The sequence below is a fragment of the Clinocottus analis genome, unplaced genomic scaffold (assembly GCF_023055335.1).
Source record: "Clinocottus analis isolate CAN_PGR_092001 unplaced genomic scaffold, fCliAna1.0.p SCAF_13, whole genome shotgun sequence".
Taxonomy (NCBI): Eukaryota; Metazoa; Chordata; class Actinopteri; order Perciformes; family Cottidae; genus Clinocottus; species Clinocottus analis.
Window position 1 is genome coordinate 14,160,585 of NW_027175854.1, and position 15,404 is coordinate 14,175,988.

The 15,404-nt window shown below is 40.4% G+C and overlaps 2 protein-coding genes across 3 annotated transcripts; one reads left to right on the forward strand and one right to left on the reverse strand.

Moving 5' to 3' along the window:
* Positions 1-95: 95 nt before the first annotated feature.
* Positions 96-7,045, reverse strand: slc25a1b (slc25a1 solute carrier family 25 member 1b). The gene is made up of 9 exons (XM_068574076.1): positions 6,639-7,045; positions 4,266-4,373; positions 3,515-3,614; positions 3,274-3,412; positions 3,054-3,138; positions 2,248-2,352; positions 1,943-2,058; positions 1,777-1,850; positions 96-1,539 (listed from the first exon to the last, which is right to left on the reverse strand). Exons 1-9 carry the CDS (start codon positions 6,751-6,753, stop codon positions 1,425-1,427), a joined length of 957 nt encoding a protein of 318 aa, XP_068430177.1. The 5' UTR covers positions 6,754-7,045; the 3' UTR covers positions 96-1,424.
* A 696-nt stretch (positions 7,046-7,741) lies between these two features.
* Positions 7,742-15,187, forward strand: zgc:56235 (Voltage-dependent anion-selective channel protein 2-like). 2 transcript variants are annotated; one of them, XM_068574133.1, is made up of 9 exons: positions 7,742-7,835; positions 9,451-9,521; positions 10,077-10,126; positions 11,611-11,763; positions 11,855-11,907; positions 12,092-12,313; positions 12,450-12,600; positions 12,698-12,755; positions 14,160-15,187. In XM_068574133.1, the coding sequence occupies exons 2-9, from the start codon at positions 9,455-9,457 to the stop codon at positions 14,249-14,251; spliced, it is 846 nt and encodes a 281-aa protein (XP_068430234.1). In that variant the 5' UTR covers positions 7,742-7,835; positions 9,451-9,454; the 3' UTR covers positions 14,252-15,187. The 2 variants fall into 2 exon arrangements, with proteins under 2 accessions (XP_068430234.1, XP_068430235.1); XM_068574134.1 differs by lacking the exons at positions 7,742-7,835; positions 9,451-9,521; positions 10,077-10,126 and adding an exon at positions 10,407-10,503.
* Positions 15,188-15,404: the final 217 nt, after the last annotated feature.

Below are 15,404 nucleotides of genomic sequence, written 5' to 3' on the forward strand. Positions count from 1 at the left end.
AATACTACATAAACAGTACATAAATTACAACATAAATACCCCAAATAAAAAAATACTACATGATGGTTATAAAAAGAACACAACAAAGTGACCGGTCTGATCAAATGTTTATTTGTGAGCTTGTTAGAATGAATTACACTGAAGGCACAACACTTGGTTTGAATTACTGTCATTTCCTTTCATAGATATGAAGAAAAAAGATATTTAAAGTAGCTTGGACTTTGAGTCTGCATGTATACGCTGGAGTAAACATTGGTAAAACAATTAGTAGAAACACGTTGCTTCGAGCAGCATTTGGCACGTCGGCTCGTCAGTTGGTGTAAAATGTAAAAAGGCAATAATTAAAAAGTTAAACATTTTAAACAAGAATCTGCAATAAAAATCTATCTTTGAGCACTTCTCCTCTTCTGGAATGAGATGGAAGGCACTAGTATTAATGGCACTTCTCCAACAGGCACGTCTATGCGACAAAAAGGCCACTTGAAAATTAAAAAAAAAAATGAAATAAAAAAATCACAAAAAAATTGTTCATTTGAAAAAAAGCAGTTTTGATGAATTTGAGAAAAACACAAACGTCTCGCAAAAAAACCTCAGAAACCTGGAATCGAACCTCCGACACCAAAGCACCATTAAAACACCTGTAGTGACTGAAGCACGTAGACCATTAAATCATCCTTTATCTCAAAAGATCTAAAAAATCAACACGTAGGCACTCTTGTTCTCTCCTTAAGTTAGTCGATTTAAAACCTAAAAGTGAACGCCTCAACAGCTGTTTAGTCGAAATGTGCATTTCTAAAAGAGGCTGAGCGACATTAGAATAAAACCCTGCATCTCTACGGATCCTATAATCTCCATTAATCTGACCATCGTAATTTAAGGCATTTAGTTCTTAACGTACCTGCAGCATAAGATGTCTGAACATGAACTATTCCATCAAATTTTGAATGAAATATTGCTTTTTTTTAAAATGTCTTTTAGGATATAAAGAGGGCTTTTAAAATCTTTTATCTCTAGTATAATCTCTCTTTTCAAGTATAATCGTCTTTGTTTACACTACGGTGTCTAAATCACATTGTGTCGGGTCTTGGTTCCTCTTTATATTAACTATATAAAACATGAATAGAGCTCTGAGTCGATCTGAATAAAAGCCCCGTTCCGTTTCCTGAGCGCTGAAGGAACTTTCCCCTTTAGGAATTTAAGAAAAAAGAAAAACAGCGAATGGAAGCAGCGACTCTTCAATCTGGATGTTGTTGTTGTTGTTTTTATGCAGATGAGACTTCCACTTGTAGCTGCGCTATAAATAAAAATCAAAGAACATACCGATCCCTTTCTTCTCGCTCTGTAAATCACGTGGAGGTAGATATCAGAGCTCTAGACCGGTGATGTGAACGCGGGGCCTAGAGCTCTCGCCATTTTATTTCTTTTCAGTCCGTGATCCAAACTTTGTTAAGGACCTTCACGACTTCCTCGTAGATGATGAAGACGATGGCCACATCCATGCAGACCCGACCCAGCCGGGGGACAGTACCTTTGTAGAACCTGAACGAAAAGATGCACGCAAAAGCTTCAAACACTAGAAAAGGTTATTTAGATAATTCATTGTCACACAATCTGGTTGCCTTCCTATACAAAACATTGAAAGTATTACAGGCATAAATACATCTATAATTATTTTACAACATATTTGACACATGAAGCATGGACTTCTATACAACCAGAGGAGTCACCCCCTGGTGGTCAGGAGAGAGTTGCTCGTCATTCTCTGTGTAAACTCACGCCATTGGTCCCTCGTGCTTCATGATCTTGATGGCGCAGTCCATCGTGCTTTTGTACTTGTGGGCTTCGAGACCCTGTGGAACAACACATGCGGGACGTCGGGGGTTTAAATACGTTAAATATGTGAAAGCTTCTTCTAGCAGGTTGAACATGAGACTCAACCCACCTGCATTCTGGTCTTGATGACGTCCAGCGGCGTGTTCCCGAACACGCTCACGGCTCCGGCTACGGCTCCGAACAGCCCGGTCATCAGAGGGTTGATGGCTTTGTTGGGGTTGTCGCCTTCAGCGTAGAAAAAGATACAAACAGATGATTGTCTTGTTTCTTTGATTATAAGAAGATACCAGGGTTCAAATACACTTTGACCAATGGTTTTCCATGACTTTTATCTTTTTTTCCCCCTTGGCCTGGGAAAAAACATTTTAAAACTCCATGACTTTTCCAGGTTTTCCATGAGATCCGCCCACGCACCTTTGTACCAGTTCCTCATGGACGTCATGACGTAGAAGCGGATGGCCTGGTTGGAGCCCTGCTTCAGCACGGTGGCGGTGAGGCCTTGGTACGTCCCCTTCAGTCCTGCAGACACAGAATCACACCGTCACCAAGAGCAGGAAGACCATCCTGCTGTAACCCTTCAGGGTCTCAGGCCTTTTTCTCCCAGGTGGGTGGGGCCTTAGGGATTTTCCCGAGTGTTCATTGGGTAGTTTCACACAAAATGTCGACGGACACCGGAATTGACAAATCACGGTGAAAGAGCCACACAGAGTCAGCTCCTGTGACAGGCACGTAAGAACACACAGAGGCAAAGACTTCTATACAGCCAGAGGAGTCACCCCCTGGTGGTCAGGAGAGCGAATGCAGCTTTAACACATGAACCATAGACTTCTATACAACCAGAGGAGTCGCCCCCTGGTGGTCAGGAGAGATAATGCAGCTTTCACACATGAAGCATAGGACTTCTATACAACCAGAGGCAGCAAACCATTGGAGATGCAGCTTTTTTTAGTTATGACCCCGAAACATCACTTTATGTGCCTTCAGTTTCCTTCAAATAAAATTTAGTGGACATTTTTTTCCAGCTCTCATTCATCTGTTGAAATGTTTTAATAACACGCCAAAAAAAAGTATTTATTTTATCTGTAAAAAGAAACACATTCTCTTTTCCTTTCGTTAACGTGCAGCCCTTTGAGCTCCGTAGTCTGGATGAAATGTGCTTTATAAGTAAAGATTATTATTATTAATATTAAAGAAAAGAAAGAAGAAGACATCGTCCTTACCTTCAACTCTAATAATCTCCCTCACTCCATGGAAGAAGCCTTTGTACTTTGGGTTGGCTGATGTCTGATCGTGGATAAATTTCACCTTAAATTTAAAAAAAAAACACGATTAATAAATTGTGTCGGAGAATCAAAACGGACCACTGACGAGCTGCGGGAGGAGAACTGGAGGAGGGAAAGTAATATATTAATAAAAGCTTGGTAATGGTACATCCCATACCTTGACGGTCTCCATGGGACAGACCACGAACACGGCCTCGGCCACGCCGGCGCCGAGGCCGCACAGGAAGCCGCGCTTGCTGTCCAACTTTCCGTTTTCGTCGCGCATCTTGTTGCTGATGAACTCAAACACCCCAAATCTGAATGAAAAGAGAAGGTTCAAACGACCCCATTCTGACACAAAACCTTTATGTAAGAGTGTGTGTGTGTGTGTGTGTGTGTGTGTGTGTGTGTGTGTGTACCTGACAGCAGCTTTGGGTATGGACCCGTACACCAGAGAGCTCAGTCCTCTGTACAGACCCTTCACCCCGTGACCGTTCACCGTCTGCTTCACGCAGTCAGCTGCAGGAGAGAAATGATAACACTTTAGAAATACTTTAGAAGTACTTTAAAAACGCTTTAGAAATACTTTAAAAAGCACTTTAAAAATATTTTAAAAAACACTTTAAAAGAGCATTAGAAAATACTTTAGAAATGCTTTAAAAAGACTTCAGAACACATTAAAAAAGGCATAAAAAATACTTTTAAAAATACATTAAAAATACTGTAAACGACTTCTACACTGACGACAGAAGAAAAGCTAAATCTTTAAACAGGTCAGCTGCTTTGTGATGAACCTCTTGCTTTTTTAAAGTATTTTCTTATGTTGTTCTTTATTCAGGGATAGTAGCTTCAATCAGGAAAGATACTTCCCCTTAAGGGGTAAAACTCTTTGTAGCAGAGAAGCTTCAAAGCTCCTCGTGTGTAGAACAAGGAAACGTTCCGGCAGCGTTTCTAAAGTCAAAGTCGCTGTGAACAAAGTTCACCACCGGACAGATTACCAGGAACTGAACAAGGCCTCACGTCAGAAAACACTTAAAGATTTAGAGAGAGATATTACATTTACACATATACATATACATATATATATATATATATATATATATATATATATATATATATATATATATATATATATATATATATATATATATATATATGTGCTTGACTCACTGATGCCTCTGTATTTGGGCGGGTTGGCCTTCTCGTCCAGCTGCAGCTGCGTCTTCACATACTCTGTAGGGAATGTGATGCAGATCTCGATGCCGCCTGCGATCCCTCCTGAGAGAACAAACAACAACAACAACAACATCATCATCATTTTAACGGTTTCTCTTTTTTTTTATTTCTGTCAACATACACACACACACAAACACACACACTCCTCTTAGGGAGAGAGAAGCATTCAGAAATATTCATGATTATTGATGAAAAGTAGTTTTTCCTCATGAAATATGCATTTCTTTGGATACTTTCGTGCATGAAACTTTAACAACAGACTTGTTTTAATGTATTCTTTGTTTATTTGTCATATTTTAATCGTTCATATTTTCTATTTTTTACAATTGCAAACTTTGTATGTGCAAAAACGATTTTTTTTCAAGCTAAACAACAATTAATAACAATATAGTAGGTGAGGTCATATGTTTCCAAGTTTATTAGTGATGATCAGTGCAACACACATAAATGAGCAGCTCCACCTTAAAACCCCGGATGTCACACATCTGCAGTTCAATAGCGAATATGCAGCCGGCCGCTGATTGGCTGAGCGCAGCTCCGTGTGGCCCCGCCCACAGAGGCTCCAACCCCATGGCCTGACTCACAAACCAGAGGGAGGTGTTGCCCTTTCGCTCGCGCACGCACACACACACACACACGCACACACACACACACTCGCGCACGCACGCACACACACACACACACACACACACCAGCTAAGCTGATGGGCTCCACATGTGAGCGTGAAGAAAAAACTAACAAACAAGTTACACTTCAACATGTTTATTTAATGTTTAATATGTTGTTAGTGTGCGTGTATATACACTAATATATATATATATATATATATATATATATATATATATATATATATATATATATATATATATATATATATAATAAATAAAAGGATCTCTTTATTTAAAATGCATTGGTTCCACCAGAACGTCGTGCAGAGAAACACAAAACATCAGTTGTGTTCACAAGATTTATTTCTGCCTTTAGCACATTCCTCCAGTCAGAGACCTACAATTTAATCCACACACACACACACACACACACACACACACACACACACACACACACACACACACACACACACACACACACGTCTATGGAATGAGACTTGTGCAGGTATTTTGAAAGTCCCTGGTAAAGGAGGAGTATAAAGTACTACATGTACCTTATATACTTTATACTTTGTACTTAATATACCTCTGAGATGTAGTACAGTATAATATACATCTCTGAGATGTAGTACAGTAAAAAGTACTTTTCTGGGACATAGAGGAGTATAATTATACAGCAGTATAAAATACACAAGTGGCTCTTAATTACTTCCAGGACTCACCAAACACCGTACATGTAGTACACATTGTGTACAACAGCTGAGGGAGAAGTGCTTTGTCATGGTGATGGAGCTGGACACGGAGACAGAGGCCTCTGAGAGGTCACAAGGTCACAAAGGTTGAGAAAGAACACGCAGCAACCTGCTGACAGTACAGATACTACTGTACACATTAAATTTAATGCCATTTAATGATGTTGTGCACTAAGTCTCAGATGTACTTTTTAACCATACTACATTTCAAAAGGTACTTTTTACTGTCCTACATCTCAGATAGTACTTTTTACTGTCCTACATTTCAGATAGTAATTTTTACTATCCTACATCTCAGAGGTACTTTTTAACCATACTACATCTTAGAGGTACTTTTTTACTGTACTACATTTCAAAAGAAAAATATTGGACTTTTTACTGTACTACGTCTCAGAGGTACATGTTGTACTTATTACTGGACTGCATCTCAAAGGTACAAATTGTACTTTTTACTGTACTCCATCTCAGAGGTACATATTGTACTTTTTTTACTTTACTTTACTTTTAGAGGTTCTCATATTACAAACATACGATGATAATGTGAGTAATGCACAGAAACTACAGGAGCTTTGAAGGGTCAAGCCGCAAAGTTTTTCTTACGTCATACCGATGTCGCAACGTTACACTGACATGTTGTCACTGATTGACCCAGCAGAGACCAGCAGAGATAACAGGGTCCACCAGAGACCACCAGGGTCCAGCAGGTCGGTCTAGTCTCTGTCGAGAAGCTCTTACAAGGTTCAAAGTCGTAAAAGAAGAAAGGGCTGCTGCAGGAACCCGTTACTTCACAGTACAACACGCGTTCAAGAGAACATATAGGAAAACACCACTACAGCCTCTGGACCAAATCTGCGCGCGCACACTAAGGCGTGCACGCGCTTAAAACTTTGTCAACAACTCGTGCGCGTGTGCGTGCATGAGAAAGCGTGAACTTGTGCTTTACTCACCGGCCATGATCGCCTTCCCCGGGTGCGTGAGCTTGGGTTTCCCCGCCGGAGCCGCGGCCGCCGCCAGGCACCGAGGCCTGGGGAATGGGCTCAGGAAGCCCGCTGGTCCCGACATGACTGCGATGCTTCACCTGCAGAACTTTTCCTTCAGTACTGGCTGTGCGCGGCGGCTTTAAACCCCCAGTCAGCAGGCTGCGAGCCCCGGATGCAGAGTGCAAAGAGGAGTTCCGCTGCACGAGCAGTGACCGTTGGACTTGTAGTTGCAGATCTGCAGCTGATAACGTCTGTGCACTGTTAGTAAAAAAAAAAAAAAAAAGTAAAAAAAAAAAAAATCGCCTTCCCTCGGCTGATAACGTCGAGTCAGTGTTGGCTCGGGGCGGAGACGCGACCCGGGGAGGGAAGAAGAATGGGGAAAAACGAAAAAACGCCATGTTTTTTGTCACAAACATTTAAGGAGGACCGGAGAGATTGAATTACCTGAAATACCACGGCTCGCCAGCAGAAGGCGCTGTTTCTCTCACTCTTGGTTTAGAGATTAATATATGAATACTGTACTCATATTTTTTTTTACACACACACACACACACACACACACACACACACACACACACACACACACACACACACATATATACATATATATATATATATTTATATAAACATACATATATATGTAAAAAAAATAACACAACGTACACACACGATATATTATTGTATTGCATTATTATTATAATAATAGAATACTAATAAAATTAGAAACTTGCCATTCAACTGTTTTGTAGTTATACTTGTACTCTTCGTCACTTTAAGTATTTGTATCATATAATACTTCTGTACAATTAAAATAAAGTAGTTTTACTTACTTGCTTGTAAAGGTGTTTTTACTCTACAATATTGCTACTTTTACTTTTACTGTTATTAGACTTTTCTATAAATATTATCATGTCGTATTTTAAATCTTATGGTCACTATATTCATACCAATACTAACAAAATAAGAATAATAGGAATCTGTAGGATCACCATCTTGCTTTCCTTATCGACTCTTTGTTCGTCTTTCTCACTGGTACTGCGCATGCTCCATATGTCTCCTTCATTGTGCCCTATAGACGTTCCTACACTAAGCTAGCTGTCAGCAGCATCCCGCCGGTGACAGTCCAGACTCCACAGACTCCCCCTTCCAGACTCCTTAGCACTGGTAGGGAGACGAAACAATTATATTACTATTAAAACGTAGCTTTACAACACGCGCGTTACGATTAATGTGACAAATTTCCCCAAGGTTAGCATAGCATCGTGAGCGCTTAAGCTAACGGCAGCGCTGTTATGTAATGTGACGTGATAGCTTTAAATGCAAAGTTTAATACCGTTTTGATGACGATTCCCCGTTTAATAGTGCAGAGATTCATGCATGTGGCCACTGTGTTAGCTCTGTGTGCCGCCAGTGAATGTGTAAATGCAATGAGCAGTAGCTAACTAGCTTAACTAGCTATCACAAGTTAGCTAGTGTCCATCTGTGTCCTCTTTCTTTTATTGCTCGTTAGCTTGATGCTGCAGCTTTAGCTAGCGAGCAGCACACACCTCTTTTCACCCATCTGCTGTCCTTTGTCTCCCAAAATAAGTGGTGCAACACCAAATCATGGAGTTCATGCTGGAAAGTGCAGCTTTGTTCACGTGGGGGAGTATTTAAAACAATAAATAAAATGTAAAAGCAGCTGATCACACATCTCCATCAGCAGCAGGATGAGGGCCCTTCTTCTTTTACAACCTTGAGGTCCTTTTGTTCTGCAGCATCTGCTCTCTTTGCTATTTCAAGTATTTCCGTATATCTTTGTCCTCCTATTCAGCGTTAAATGTACATTTGTTTGTGAGGGGAATGCATTGCTTTATATGTGGCTTTTTGTTTATACCATTATAAAAGAACAACTTGTTCCCTGCTGCAGTAGCTCACCTGCAAACTACTATATCATCATATGTTATATATTCTACTGCATCATTTCATGTGTAGTGACCGGCTGCCATGATGGTGATGATGATGATAATGATAATGATCAGATTAGATTCATCTTTATTGCACAGAGTTCAGGCACTGCAACATGCAGTTCAGCATCTAACCAGATGTGCAAAATAAAACGAGATATTATTAACCTCAAAGGAAATTTGCCGGAGTCTCATTCAATATTACAACAGAAGAATAAGAAATATATAGAATATACATGAATGAAGAACATAATGACATTTATTAAGTGTAAAAGAAACAATATGACTAAAGAAATAGCAATACGAGGAAAGTAAAATGCAAACAACAAAGAATAAATATAAGAGTAAGAATACAGATAAATTAAGTGTATAGGAAGCTAATGAAAAATAGAAAAGTGATATCGATGAATATTGAGAGATTTTGTCAATGAAATTAAAATAAGTAGGAGAAAGTTGTTTTGTACATATATTATTAAAAAAAACACATTGCACATGAAATTAAATTATAATAAAAGTGAATAGTTTTATGCAGAATAAGGAGTATTAATACATGAGATGTATACATGTTGTAACAGAGTATATGAAATATAATACACAGCGCAGGTATGCATAACATATATAGCCATGTGGTGACATTGTTACACAGAATAACAGCTCTGATATGACCGTATCGGCAGTGAGAGTCAGTGTAGTACACGTGGAGCTGTGTATTGATTTCATTTACTTCCATTAAAAGCTGCTAGCTTACATCCTGCTCGGTACTTTAGTACTAAATCATCACAACTGGGTTCAGAGCAGCTGAGCTTTAATCTTCTCTGCTCTTCGTCCTGCAGCACGATGGCCGTCCCTCCTTCATACTCAGACCTGGGCAAAGCTGCCAAGGACATCTTCAGCAAAGGCTACGGTGAGTTCTGGACGAGCCGCGACAAACCGGCACATGAACAATAAAACACCAACTTGAACCCCGGAGCCTGGATGTAAATTCACTGATGGACATTAGTGCCAGTGGGGCAAAAGCACCAAAGTTGTAATCTTTGAATATTTTATCTTTAAAGTTGGCGTGTAGTGTGCTGGAGAACAAATTGTTAGCTCATTAACGGGTAAAATATGTAATGCAAACGCAGATACTTTATCACAACGATGCCAGGAAGCATATAGAAAAGTCAAGTATTTTTATTCTGTAAAATGTGACGCTTTCGGCCAGGAATCGTTAGCTTAGCTTAGCATAAACAGCCCGGCTCTCAGGGTTAAAACATGATAATCAACACGCCAACATGCTGTAATTATCATGTTATAACTCTCATGTTTAATCACGTTATTAGGTGCACGACTTTATGCTAAGCTAAGATAGCCGTCTCCTGTTTTCATTGTGTTTTTTTTGCCTCTTTTTTTTTTTTTTTTTACATCTTCTTGCTCTGGACTCCTGCAAACACTCACCTGTGTGTCTCTGAACCTGAAGGCTTTGGCGTGGTGAAGCTGGACCTGAAGACCAAATCACAGAGTGGAGTGGTGAGGACTCTTCTTCTTCTTCTTCTTCTTCTTCTTCTTCTTCTTCTTCTTCTTCTTCTTCTTCTTCTTCTAGTGTTGACCTGTTGTCATGTTCTCAACGCTTCCTGTGCTGCCATCACGTGGCAAACCTCCACAATAATCCTCCGGCTGTAACCTGGCGCTCTGCGGCGTACAGGCGTCGCCGGTGCTTTGCTCTCTTTCCTAAAAGAAAAGCGACAAACCCTTGTTTGTTTTTGTGGTGTGTGTGTGCGTGTGTGTGTGTGTGTGTGTGTGTGCGTGTGTGTGTGTGTGTGTGTGTGTGTGTGTGTGTCCCCTAACCGCTGCTCTGCCTCCATGCTGCTGCTCTTCTCCCCGGACTGCTCGCTCTAATGTAGATGGTAAGATGGGTGTCGGCGCTGACGACTCGTTTATTCCCTTTAACCACTGACATCGTGTTTTTTTTGTTTCTTCTTTCTCTCGTCTCGTCGTGGCACCGATGTTGTTGATGTTGTTGTTGTTTTATTCATCTTTGTGTTGATCGTTCATACAGCATGAATGTCAGTATGTTTTTTTTTAATAACATTTATTTGCTTTCTGTGTTGCCTCATCACCTTCAGATCTAACCCCCCATGTCTTTGTTTTTAAGACATCTTTTAGTTCAGGATGACGTTTTCAATTAAATCTCAACTCATCACTAAATTGATTATTTGGACGATGCACGACACAAGATAAATACGACACGTTGAAGATGTGTTTAAAAAATAAATAGTTCGTTCTATAAAATATTATTAATAGCACTAATTACTAACTAACTAAACATAAATGTAAGATTGTTCCTGTAGTTTATAATGTATCTTAATTTAAATCACATATATCAATATTCATCTTGTCATGCTTGTGTTTTTCTGTCGATTCGTGTTTGTCATGTTTCTGCTGTCTCGCATGAATTCATTCATGTTCAGGGGCTGCTGTTTTATTTCAGTTGAATAATGATTTTGAAATGTTTTTAACGTCTCTATATTTTGTGGAGAATACTTTGTATATTATATAATAGCGAGGGCTGTACCAAATATCTTTAAAAATATAAATATATATTCATAAACCACTATAGAATTAAAAGTCTGTCGTGTTTTAGGACGTCTTCACCCTAAAAAATATAGAAAAAAAAGTAAGATTTTTTTTTTTCCCCCAAGATGAAAATGTTGTTATTGTGTTAAAATACAATAGTGCAGGCAGCTGGAGAGTATTATAACGAGGTTATTTATTAAATGAGTTTGAAGGCTAAACGCCAACAAGCAGAATATTTAGATTAAAACATGTTGCGAATGAGTATTTTCTTTACAGCGCTTTGGACTTTTCCTCTGGAATCTCTACAAATAGAATAAAAGCAACAACATCAGCTTTAGTGATCTGATCCTTTCGTGAGTTTAACACTGACGCTCTGCTCTCGTTCCTCTCGTCTCACTTCTCCGTCTTCTTTCCTCCTCGTCCTCCTCGTCCTGCAGGAGTTCAACACGTCCGGCTCCAGCAACACGGACACGGGGAAGGCCGCCGGCAGCCTGGAGACCAAGTACAAGATGAAGGAGCTCGGCCTGAGCTTCAACCAGAAGTGGAACACGGACAACACGCTGGCCACCGAGGTCACCGTGGAGGACCAGGTACGCGCTCGCACTCACGGGATGATTCAAATCGTGCAGTGTTTTAACGCCGAGGTTTAACCACCGCGCGTGTGTGTGTGTGTGTGCGCAGCTAACCCAAGGACTGAAGGTGGCCCTAGAGACGTCTTTTGTACCAAACACAGGGTAAGGAGGCGGTTGTTTGCACGATTCTATAATAATAATAATCAATGTTACGCACATTGTACAGGTTTACGCACATTGTACATGTTGTGTATTTTATTGTGTTGTAATATGTTAAACTGTACTAGTAGCTCTCAATCTAAAAGTAGCTCTCAAGCTAAAAGTAGTTCATAAATCACTTTTCCAGTAAGAAGAGCGGGAAGCTGAAGACAGCCTACAAGCGCGACTTCGTGAACCTCGGCTGCGATGTGGACTTCGAGGGTCCCATCATCCACGCCGCCGCCGTGCTGGGCTACGAGGGCTGGCTGGCCGCCTACCAGATGGCCTTCGACACCGCCAAGTCCAAACTGGCCCAGAACAACTTCGCCCTCGGATACCGAGCCGGGGACTTCCAGCTGCACACCAACGTGTGAGTGCTCCTCCTCTGGTTGTATAGAAGTATATGCTCCATGTGTTAAAGCTGCATTCTCCCTCCTGACCACCAGGGGGCGACTCCTCTGGTCTGTTCTATTACTTAAAATCTGCGTCCTTTTTTTTTTCCTTAGCAACGACGGCACCGAGTTCGGCGGCTCCATCTACCAGAAGGTGAACGAGGAGCTGGAGACGGCGGTGACTCTGGCGTGGACCGCCGGCAGCAACAACACTCGCTTCGGCATCGCCGCCAAATACAAGCTGGACAAAGACGCCTCTCTGTCTGTGAGTGACTGCCGCGAAAGGCAATTTAAACGTCTCTCTCACGCGCGCACGTCATGTTTCTGCCATGTTCGCTTCTCATCTTGGTCTCAACCCGCAGGCCAAAGTCAACAACGCCAGCCTGATCGGGGTGGGCTACACCCAGAGCCTCCGGCCAGGTAGGACACGCCCCCGACCGCGAGGAGGCATCCCAACTCTCTGTGCTCTTTGATTTTCTCTGTGATATAAAATCTCTGAGGGATCGAGAACTCGTCTTCAGTGCAGAATAACGCCACGAGAACGACATGAATCATTAACAAAAAAGACAAAAAACAGTATTTACCTGATAATGTATTATATCACAAAAAATGGGAGAAACAATAGAATCTATTCATTAAAATCGAGACTCTACGTGCTATAAATATAGATTTTTTTTTTACAGCCGTGCGCATGTAAGCAAGTTTCCATGATTTGTTGTCACGTGACTGTTGGTCTCCGGTGAATAAATCATGACGTCGTAGTTTCTCAGAGGAGCTCAGGATTTATTGGTTTTTACAGAATCTATTTAAAGTAAATAAATAATGACATGCGTAGAATAACATTTTGAAAGCTTCGCTCTGTGGTTTGCTCACGGTGTGTTCAAGGACCATCGGAAAGATCATGATGACGGCATATATATATCTATCTCTATATATAGCGATAGATATATCTATCTCTATATATAGAGATAGATATCTCTCTCTCTCTCTATATATATATATTTATATATATATTTTTTTTTTAACGGACTTGCTTTTTAATTCAGCCGGCGGGTTTGTTTTGGAGTTCAGAAGTTTGACAGATTTATGAATGACTTCAAAAATTAATTACCTCCGTTTATTAAAACGGTTTAACGGCGTCGTTGACACACGCCGTTCAGCCGGTTTGCAAGAGAAGCGGTTTGAGCTCTGAACCCGATCGGACCGGAAAAACAGGAAGCGGAGCCGAACCCGAGCCTTTAAGACACTAAGAGGAAACACATCGACACAGATGAAAATACACACAGAGGCTTTTATTGTTTTATTAACAGCATGCAGAGCTTCTGTAAAGAAAGTTTATTGCAGTACAAAGTAAACAGTAACGTAGTAAAAGAAAGAGTTAAAATGTTAAATAAATGTTTCTGTTTTGTTTTAAACAATTTAATTTAGTTTTGAGAAAAATGCAAAATATATACATTTATTTATACATATCTATTTTTGTGTATATTTATATATATATACACACTTATAATATTTATATATAAATAAATATGTATATATTTATAAATATATATATATATATATATATATATATATATATATATATATATATGTATACAAATGTACATGAGTGTATACAAAAATATAAAACTAGTGTACTTGTAGGAGGAATGCAATAAATCACTAAATGACTTAAGTAAATATTTACAGGTCAAATATCGTCCACTTACTCGAGTCCTGTTCACGTCAAACACATATTAAATGGCATTCTGTTATTATGATTATTATTATGATTATTAATAATGATAATAATAAAAGGTGCTTAACGGTCGCTGTGCCCTGCAGGTGTGAAGGTCACGCTCTCCGCTCTGATCGACGGGAAGAACTTCAACGCCGGCGGCCACAAGGTCGGGATGGGCTTCGAGCTGGAGGCGTGATGAAGAGGACCACGAGGAAGAGGAGGGAGAAGCCCCGCCCACCACCATCCAGAAGCCCCGCCCCCTCCCTCCCTGCCATCGCACACACAGCCCTCCACCATGTTGTCGCTTCTCTCCGGACTCCCCCGTCATCAACACCTCACACTTCCTCCCCCGTCGCTCACGTTTCCTGAAGCCTCGAACGCCCGAGAGACGACTGGATTTCACGTTCATGGAAGAAGTGACGCTATTTATTTCCCCACCCGTATGTTTTCCGTCGGTCGTGTAGCTTCTGTCGCCGTGTCGCGTCTTCCTAAAAGCATGCGAGCGTGACACCGTGGGTGCGGAGCCGGAAGCTGATTATGGTTTAAAAAAAAAGGAAGTTAATAAATTGGTGCCGAGTGTTTTTTGTTTGGACTTTTTGGGGCCGTCTCGTTGTTATTTAATCCATTTCAACGTTTCACCAACGCGTGACTGAAGTATCCAGGTGGGATTCCGGTCGAATTAAGGATGTATTTAAATAAATAAAGGAAGGACGAAGGTCCGTTCAGAAGCTCCCAAAACGTTCCTTTGGTCCCCGTGAGGCGTCCGGTAGGTGAAACCAATGTCGTGGAATCTTCTCGTGTAGTTAGTTTGCATTTCTACGGTTTTGTTTCCATCTATCTTTGTTTCAAGAACAACAACAACCTCCACTCCTCAGACCTGTACATAAAATACAGTCCACCGAGTGACTTCCATCGAAAGGCTTTCGTAGGATTGCGTAAGAGGGCCGTCGTTTGACTATCATGATTCTTTTCTTTTCTTTTTTTGGGAGTAAAATCTAAATGTTTTTTTTTTCTCCATCTTCTCATCGTGATTTTAAGGCTCGTTTTTCTTCGTCACGTCGACACAGTACCTCATTTTTCTTCCAATGTCAATTAAGAGAATTCAAATAATAAAAAAATCATGTCTCATGCGAGTTGTCGTCCTTTTTTTCTCATCTGAATGTGATGAAAATGTACGTTGACTTCGGGCCGTCAGTTTATTACATTTTAAGCTTCTGTTGAGGTTTTTGAACGGCGCCATTTTTTATTTTTTTACTTCACCACAGAAAAATACACAAAATCCTCAATTTCAGTAAAATGATTAATTAGATTGAATAAGTTAGTCTTTTTAATTAAATCAACTTTGATTT

Excerpts from the sequence above, each read along its gene's own strand:
- slc25a1b (XM_068574076.1), bottom strand. The coding sequence starts at position 6,753 with ATGTCGGGACCAGCGGGCTTCCTGAGCCCATTCCCCAGGCCTCGGTGC. Across the intron at positions 3,139-3,273 it reads GTCCCATGGAGACCGTCAAG|GTGAAATTTATCCACGATCA; the intron begins GTATGGGATGTA and ends TTTAAATTTAAG. Across the intron at positions 1,851-1,942 it reads TCATCAAGACCAGAATGCAG|GGTCTCGAAGCCCACAAGTA; the intron begins GTGGGTTGAGTC and ends GTTGTTCCACAG.
- zgc:56235 (XM_068574133.1), top strand. The coding sequence starts at position 9,455 with ATGGCCGTCCCTCCTTCATACTCAGACCTGGGCAAAGCTGCCAAGGAC. Across the intron at positions 10,127-11,610 it reads CCAAATCACAGAGTGGAGTG|GAGTTCAACACGTCCGGCTC; the intron begins GTGAGGACTCTT and ends CTCGTCCTGCAG. Across the intron at positions 12,756-14,159 it reads CACCCAGAGCCTCCGGCCAG|GTGTGAAGGTCACGCTCTCC; the intron begins GTAGGACACGCC and ends TGTGCCCTGCAG.